The sequence below is a fragment of the Orbicella faveolata genome, unplaced genomic scaffold, assembly GCF_042242905.1.
Source record: "Orbicella faveolata isolate gen_17 unplaced genomic scaffold, um_ofav_v1 contig_13, whole genome shotgun sequence".
Classification (NCBI taxonomy): Eukaryota; Metazoa; Cnidaria; class Anthozoa; order Scleractinia; family Merulinidae; genus Orbicella; species Orbicella faveolata.
Window position 1 is genome coordinate 26,976,177 of NW_028301540.1, and position 8,565 is coordinate 26,984,741.

An 8,565-nucleotide genomic window follows, 5' to 3' on the forward strand; every position below is an offset into this window, starting at 1 on the left:
CGCGGGCCGCACAAGGGTGTTGACAGGATTCATGGTCAGCGGATAACCTAACGAGACTAAAAGGAAAATGGCGGCAGGTACCGTGGGAAAATGTTTGTTCTTTCATCTTCTATTTCATTCTATTTTACTCGTCACAGGGGTTCTAACGTGCAAGGGTAAGTAGGACTAGTTTCTAAATCGCTCTTTTTCACCAGAGATCAACAAATTTGCTATTATAAAAGTAATTTTGCCATAAAGTTTCAGGAAGATATTTGCGTTAGAGATTCGAGCGGCGCGCGTTTCTAGTGAGATGAACAATGCATGGTTTCTCATTGCCTAAATATTTACTTTACCCGATTAAAATTCATGAAAATAAACTAATGATAAAGATAGGTGTATTGATGTAGTGACTTGTACTGTACGATCATGGAGTGTTGATTGTTTTACAAACACGACTTGTTTAAACTTTAAGTCAAATTAAGTTTACGAGCTTAAAGTTTATTTAAGCTTAAGCTTAACTATACTGTAGGAAAGAAAACTTTTATTATGGATCTAGGAAGGTAAATCAGAGAGAAAGAAAAATATTTATTATTGCTGTGATCTATTGGGCATTTACAGTGTGTTAATCGACTGCTGTATGTTAAGTTGGCGACAGGGGAGGGGGTCGAGGTCCAAGAGATAAAAAGTGACGCAAAGTTAGGAGCGATGATGGGCATGAAGTGAGATTAATGAGGAGGTGGGAATCTGGAAAAAAGGCAATATTTTCGTTATTTAGCACTGGATTAGTTACAACATTTTTTGCAATAATTTGAGAGTTTTTTCAGGTATTATGTAATATATTTCTTCACAAAACCCACATTTTATATAGTTTACATCTAGCTGGTCAAACAAGTACCAATAATCTGCTATACCTGTCCAGTCTCTTAAAAAAAACTTGCTTAAGACAGTACAAGAATCATCCTCATCTCATGCACCATCATTTTTACAGTGATAATTGTTGCAGTGTTTTGTGTCAACAGATATCTTTGTTTCAAACCTTTCAAGTGATATCACTTTTGAAGTGCCCCAAAACGAAAGTTCAACTGTAGCCGTTTGTGTACACGGTGGTGCACTCACGCTGTCTCGCATATGGGGAAGTGTTAAAGTACTGCTTGAATTTGGCGAAACAGAGGTGCAGTTTTACGAGCCTGAAAGGTTGGTTCATTTTATCTTCTATATATCTTTATAGTTTGCCTTAGGTTTGGGTATCAGCTTAATATAGAAATTAAGTTCTTCCCAGTTGGCACCTGCTTTGCAAATAAAGTTGTTAGAGATATATTTAAGGAAATATTTTACAATTTTCATTTATGAAGATGAAGTATATGAAATATTACGACAAATGAAAATGTGCAGAAAAATTATTCCTGTAGTGGGAACAATCTAAGACAATCACAGTGTCAGTTTGTCAAGAGTCAATTTCTGGGTTATGCTGAACAATAACACCATACCAGTCAAACGTAAGTTGAAAGTCTCAGCTCAAAACTTATAATCAATCCTTGATGCTTTTGAGACATCTTATGATTAGTAGTTTACTATTATTTCTGTTGATGCTTTTGGTAACAGAAAATCAATTTTCAATGCTCGAGTCTTCACTTTCGCATTTTAAGAAATTCAAATAATTTTTTGAGGAAATAATTTATTTTGCAAATACATAACTCTGAGTAGCAAAGAACAGTAGAAACAATAGCAACCAAAATATGTAAGTTTATGTGCTTGCTTGACTCAAAACTCAATTGGCTATATTCAAATCTCAAATGTCATTACATCATTTGTTTTTTTTCAACAGTTGTTCTGCCCTCAATCCAGTCAATCAGTCTTGGGCATCTGTCTTGCAGTCTTTCGTTACAAGCAGGGATGTTATGGATCATATAGTTTTTAAACACTCACCATTCAGGACATCGTGCTCAGCAGTTAAACTTGAAGAAAAGCAAGATGTGAGAATTGAAGTTGCATTTCAAGGTGATAAAAGTAATATCAGTTTAAAACAATATTGTTAATGACGTATTGATACCTTGTCCCAACTTTATAGCATTTTTGTGTTGTTGACTGTAGTTAACTGTGGTAAGCATTAGTTGCACATAATTTTCAATCATTTATTGGTGTTAATTTATTAGTAATATACCTGAAAAAATTACTCGATTCTGTTTGGTCAAGAGCAGTGCAGTTTAGTACTGTAACACCAGTACAAAACGTGTAACACCAGTGCAAATTACACATCGTAATTCTGGATTTTGATTGGCTGAAAGACAATAGGAAATTTTCGAAGCCAATGATATTATGTAAAATGATGAGGAAAAGTTTGGGCAGAAACTTTGAAAAAAACTTTCTCAATTGAGAAAAAATGGCTTCAAGAAAGGTCTTTCAGCACTTCCTCCACGCAAATTTTTTCATGTTTATATTATTAATAAGTAATCTTACGATTTTTCTCGTTCAATTTGGAATTAATTTGCACTTGTGAGTTTTTTTAAAAAGCTCGCTCATGCAAATTAATTCCAAATTGAACTCGAAACCGTATGATAACCAATACGAATAATAATATTACATAGCACTTCCTCAGATGATACATGTACAACATAGCTGTAAATTCCCATTAACTATCCACGCAGATGAGGCTTATTTTATAATTAGGATTGTGACTTGTTGTCCTCTGGTTATGCATTGAGGGAAGTCATGGAAATAAGCATGAAATAAAATGTACTTATTTTCAAATTATAATTTTTACTTTTCTGTTACGTCATGTACTTAAATTGAATTCTCACAATCCCACTTGTCAAGTGCTTGTATAATCATACAAAAGCAAAGACAACTTCTACATTAAACTGTTAATTGTTCAGCCACAGTTACATGAGTTACACAACTGGATGAGTAACATTTGTAGTCATCCAATCAAACTCAAGGTACATGTATGCAATATTTTAGAAGAAAATGGGGGCAGCATAGCCTGATGCCAAAGCTAGTGGAAGTTTGCTTGAATTGAAGAGTTACATCTGAGCTACAGGCCTTATAATGATTTTTAAAAGCACTTCAAAATCACTTCCAACTTTCTCCAGTGTGCTAACCACGCCATGTAAACAAGAACTGGGCTATTTTCCAATTTCTCTTTGTAAAGAATACGATATGAAGTGATATATACATGTGTTGTATTACCACATTTGCAACATGCAAAATAATTAGCCAGATTACCATGACATTATAGAACAAAGTCTTGTAAGAGACCAGACGTTAGTGATACGATGTAACTTTCTCATTCTATTCATTCTATTTACTGTCAGTACAAGCCTGTGACATGCATGACAGCATAATTTGTGTATTGATTTGTTTTCATTCAGTTATTGACTGGTATTTCCCAGCAACATTCTTGGCAGGGCTGATCATATTTTACAATGCAGAGAGACTCAGTAGGTACATCATGTAACATGCATCATCCTGTACTTCTTATTGGCCTATCCTGTTAATCACCCTCTGCCTCTGTCCATTAAATATGGGTTATTGACCAAGTGTGTGGTCAAGATGGTTGGATATTGGCCCAGTTCTTGCTTTTGTTTTGTTATGGACTGAGACAGAGTGGGTGGAGGTCCATAAATACACTAAAGACCAATATCCAGCCATCTTGACCAAACAAGCTTGGTCAATAAAGGATTTATTATATGGAACAAGCACACTATTTTTACGGGACACAGCAGGTAATTCCAAGCATATAAGATGGTGCCATATTCCCCGCTCAGGTAGCCAGTCACAGTGCAGGATTCAGTTCATCATGCCCACTCTGAAGCTAATGCAAATGCAAATGGTTGGAGCAACCTGTTGAACTTGTCACCAATTGATAAGCTTGGGAAAAAATCATTAGGGTTTGTGGACCCAGGCAGAAGTAAATATGAACCTCAGGGAGAGCATGCAGGTATCCATAGCAACCCTGAGGGCAGCAACTGCAAGGCACCATCATTCAGACAGAATCAGTTGAAATACAATGTACTTACAATAACCGGTAAAAGTGAGGGAGGTGAGGGAACAAAAGCACTCTACAAGCACGAATGGCACTCAAAGCAAACTGCATGTTCTTATACAGCTGGAAGCCAAACACATGAACCCTGAAAACCCTGTATGAGACCCCCACAGAGCATGACCACCCAGGAAGGCTGCTGACCAGCATTGGCTCAAGTTAACTTTGCGTAAATTACATTTAGCTACATAAAAATGCTAGGGGAGGGGGAAGTCTGGGGAAGACCCAGTCAAGGGGCTGCTTCGTGCAACAAAAAATAGGGTTAATTCCCAGGACTAAAATGGCTGGCTGTTACAGTGTGTAATGGAAGTAATTACACAGTTTTGTTGATTTTATCGTTTTTAGGAATAGTGTGTTCTTTTATTCCTCTGGTGTCTCACTTGGCCTCATCATGTCCTTGTTGATGCTTGTTTACATTCTTCACAGACTCATTCCTGGGGTAAGAACTTTCAAGTAATATATCAAACACAAAAGACCATGTTTGAACACATTTCCAGATACTGAAATATAATACAATCAGTGGTGCCAAAGGATTTTTGACAAACTTCGAGGTGTTTGGAAATGTGGTCAAAATCTTTATTGAGTTTGATATATAATTATTCTCAATTTACCCTACTTGAACAACCTGTCTAGAACTGAAAATAAATATACTGTAGCTGTAATGATATGTGTAATAAGAAATTGTGTAATAAGAAGAAAGCGGAGAAATAAAATCGTAAAAATCCTTGCTGATTAAGATCAGATATCTAAACACCATCACTGCCATAGTTTCCTTTCTTCAAGCTTGATAAATTGTTACTGAATTTGAGGATTATTAGTAAATCCAGGTTCTGAAACCGAAATCAGTTTGCAGTTTCTGAAAAATATATAACATACTGTACTTATAGAATGACTTTTGGTTGGGGTGAAATGACCATGGGGCGAAGTGACTAGATACCGTGACCTCCATTTGGCAAGAGAATGTCATAGCAAAGCGAGTTGTATTCTCTGCAAGCAGGCATCGTCTGTTATGTGTGCTCCAATTTTTTCTTTACCCTCTTTTTCCCATAATTCAGAGAGGAGGTGCATATGCTGTTTTAATCGGAGGCTGGAGTCTGGCAGCTTATCTAATTCAGTGGACTTGGGGCAACTTGAAAGACCTGATTGTTAACCACAACCAGTGGGTCATTGGATATCTTGTTGTAGTAGGTGACGGACAGCAACACTTGATAAGTTTTTTTTATCTCAATATTGCCGTTTCCAGTTATCTACATGCAACCACCGGGCAACCAAAGTATTATTCTAGTCGTTCTACTGTTGGAAAAATGTAAATGCTGATATTAATTAATGTCTTTCCTGGCCTGCATAGCTGGCGCGATTTTGCGCGAGATTGTGGGAGTTTCGGCGGAGGGGCGCGTGACGTGGGTGAGGCCACGAGGGATAATCTCAGCTTGACTGCTCACGAATCCCCACGCGGCGTGTCACACGCTAGGAAAGTGGTCTTCGCTCTCGTGAGCAAATGCGCGCGAAATCTCGCCAGCTACACAGTCCATGTCTTTCCGTTTTCGTTGCTAACGCTGCGAAAGAAGAGCTCCACGAATCAATAGAACGAAAAAATAGAAAGAGACCGTCTTCTGAACAAGTGAATCAGTCACGAATATAATGTGAACTGTGGGTGACAGAATCCGATTTTTTGACATCTTCGCAGTTGCATATATTAAACAACAATCAACAAAAACATAGCCTTCAGGAAGATTCATTTTGTACTCTATCTGTGACATTTATGAATACCAAAAATTCGCTTTTTTTGTTACAAGGTAACAAGGTGACAAAGATCCAAACATGTGCTTCTTGTGTTTACAGGTATCATCAGCTTCTGTGTGTGTTACTATCACGGCCCTGTGACGAGCGACAGAGGACTGGACCTCATACGCTGGATGCTGCAGCTTGTTGGCCTGACGCTACTCTACATGGGTACTCGCTCAGATGTGGTGTCGTTCGGTGTGATAAGCACTGTGTTTTTGTCGCATGTTATCCGCAGCAGTGACATACTAATGGGTGTTATAAAAATGATGCCTCGACACTGGTGAGTCAGCAGTCGAGATGGGAACATTATTTTTCGAGTTCCTCTTTCAAATTCCTTCTCAATCTTACCAAAGCTTAGCCATCCATGTTTCATTCCGTCAAGACATTCAAAATGAATAGTTTTTTGAGGATGTGTCAGTCATTCAGTCACCTGGCCGCGGTTGTTCGAAGGTTGGATAACGTTATCCATCGGATGAGTGTTAACAAAGCAAACTACACTACAAAACAAAACCAACTACGCCATCCACTGGATAGTGATTTATCCATTGGATAGCATTATCCACCTTTCGAAAAACCAGGGCCTGATATAGATGTATTCCGTCTTATAAGATAATCTGTATCCTTGCAACGAAAACCACTAAAAAACGACCTTTAAGATGTGGCCAAAAATATGTGGAAACGTATTTCTCATCTAACGCAGCAGCACGCCTCGTTTTGACGCAGAGACAAAAGGCAGCTCAGCTCACACCGGTCTCCTTTAGTAACTTTCATTTTTGACTTTTCCTGCAGGGTTTCCTACAGAGTCTATTACTTCTTCTTCCCTCCAAAACACAAGTTCCTATCACAGGAGGAATATGTTATCCAAGGATCCCAGGAAACAAGTCGAGCTTTGGACGATCTGAGAGAATATTGTAACAGTCCCGAATGTAACACGTGGCAAGTGGTTAGCAGGCTAAAGCATCCTTCCAGGTATGGCGACACTAAACTTGACATTAAAATATGTGGTCGTAACTTGACGTGTAGTTTCATGCCTTGAATGCCGTTGTTACAGATGACATCTTCCGGCGATTAAATTTGCGCTTTTACACTGAAACGTTTTAACCAATCAAGAGAAGCTCAAAGCAGATAAAACGGTATATAGTGTCACTGTCAGTTTTGTAGAGCACTCAACAGTCCCTAAATGACAACAAAATTCCCATGAACGTTCCTAAAGGCCCATTATTAGTGCTAGAGCTTGAGCTACATGTTCTAACTTCAGTCTAACGTTAACTGAAATATGGAATATCTTGATAAAACGTTGTTGTTTTGCACGCATTTCAAACACTCATTAATCGTTGTCCAGCATGGACTCGACTCGGCTTGTGAAGCCATATACTGTAGAACGTCCGTGTAGAACCAAGCAGAATTAGTGATCAAAACAATTCAACGTTTCATTACTCTTTGAGATGCTGTCTGAAGCTGGAGACAGACCTATGATGGACTCCAGACAGTCCCATAGTAGGAGTCGACATAAGGTGACATCGCTCCTGACAACGGACAAACGTCCTGCGCACGAACAGTCCCGGCCAAAACTGCTGCTATTAAAAGTCTGAAATCTGTGAAATGTTCTCGTATTAAAGGCATTTACTGAAAACTTACGATTTGTACGACGATTCGCAATAGAAAATTTAGTTATTGTTATCCATCAGCTTGAACACCTCGTATTTTGTTTTCCGATAGCTGTATCTCGGTTTTTCAAGCCTCTTTCGTATTACTCTTCAAACTCGTACAATATTACACGCAACGAAAACGTGAGTGGTGCTGAATTTTTGCGTTCGACTGCTTTGTAACACCGCTCTTGATTTCCAGATTCGCTTCATTCGTGGCCAGCGGACAGCACATTCTGGAAGAGGAAATGAAGATCTACGACTACGATCCCACGCCATGGCTGACTTCTGATAGCGATGGAAATGACAGCGATCCAAATAACGATCTGTAGTAACATCGCTTACATTTCACGAAACAACATCAGTCATCGATGCTCCAGATCGATTTGTGCCCAGCGCCCTACAGTGAAATTTGGAAACATGTGGAGATGTTGAGTTAGGGTCCCGCCCATAAGGCAAACTTTAGCCTAATGGGAAGGTGAATGGGATGCTACCTACATGCGCGCCAAACGCGCCAAGAGAATAGAAGTTAAAACAGTGGTGGGTCAGTTTGTCCAGTCTTCGATGGGCAAGGCATTCAAAAAGACGAACCTCAGACTGAAATGTGGAGCATAAGTGTTTCAAGCTGGGCTTCAACAACACACGCAAATACATTTTGGTGGTTTGCTTTTTAGACTTTTTCTGTTAAAGTGTGTATATATTGCGACAGCAATAGGCAGAGAGTTTTCGGTGCAGTCGAATATCGCTGAATGCCAGTCGCTTGATACGGCGTCCGTTAAAGCAGAATTTGACAATTCATGACTAGTTGGTATGTATTTAGTTAGTTTTTTATTTGAATTTTTGAATTTGAATTTTCGAACTACTAAAATTCTAGCATGGTGCTAACCTGCTTACAGACTTCAAAAGAAGTAGTAGACTTCTCCACACAGGCTAAGAAATTTTAAAAACTTTAATCGTTGCTTTGTAATGTCGAAATATCTGTAATTCTTTTTTCCGATCTTGACACGCGTCTTCTAAATACATATATACTATTTCCCGGTAAGTACTGACTTATTATATTTTCCTCTCTCTCTCTCTCTCTTTCTCTAAAATCACTTTTGTTGTGCGCGCGCCCGG

General features: G+C 38.6%; 1 protein-coding gene across 1 annotated transcript; it reads left to right on the plus strand.

The window, feature by feature from the left end:
- Window positions 1-30: 30 nt before the first annotated feature.
- LOC110068295 (nuclear envelope integral membrane protein 1-like) lies at window positions 31-8,491 on the plus strand. Its single transcript, XM_089285248.1, has 9 exons — window positions 31-155; window positions 999-1,173; window positions 1,805-1,977; window positions 3,348-3,420; window positions 4,364-4,457; window positions 5,074-5,206; window positions 5,861-6,083; window positions 6,593-6,772; window positions 7,652-8,491. Exons 1-9 carry the CDS (start codon window positions 68-70, stop codon window positions 7,779-7,781), a joined length of 1,269 nt encoding a protein of 422 aa, XP_089141374.1. The 5' UTR covers window positions 31-67; the 3' UTR covers window positions 7,782-8,491.
- The last annotated feature ends 74 nt before the right edge of the window (window positions 8,492-8,565 follow it).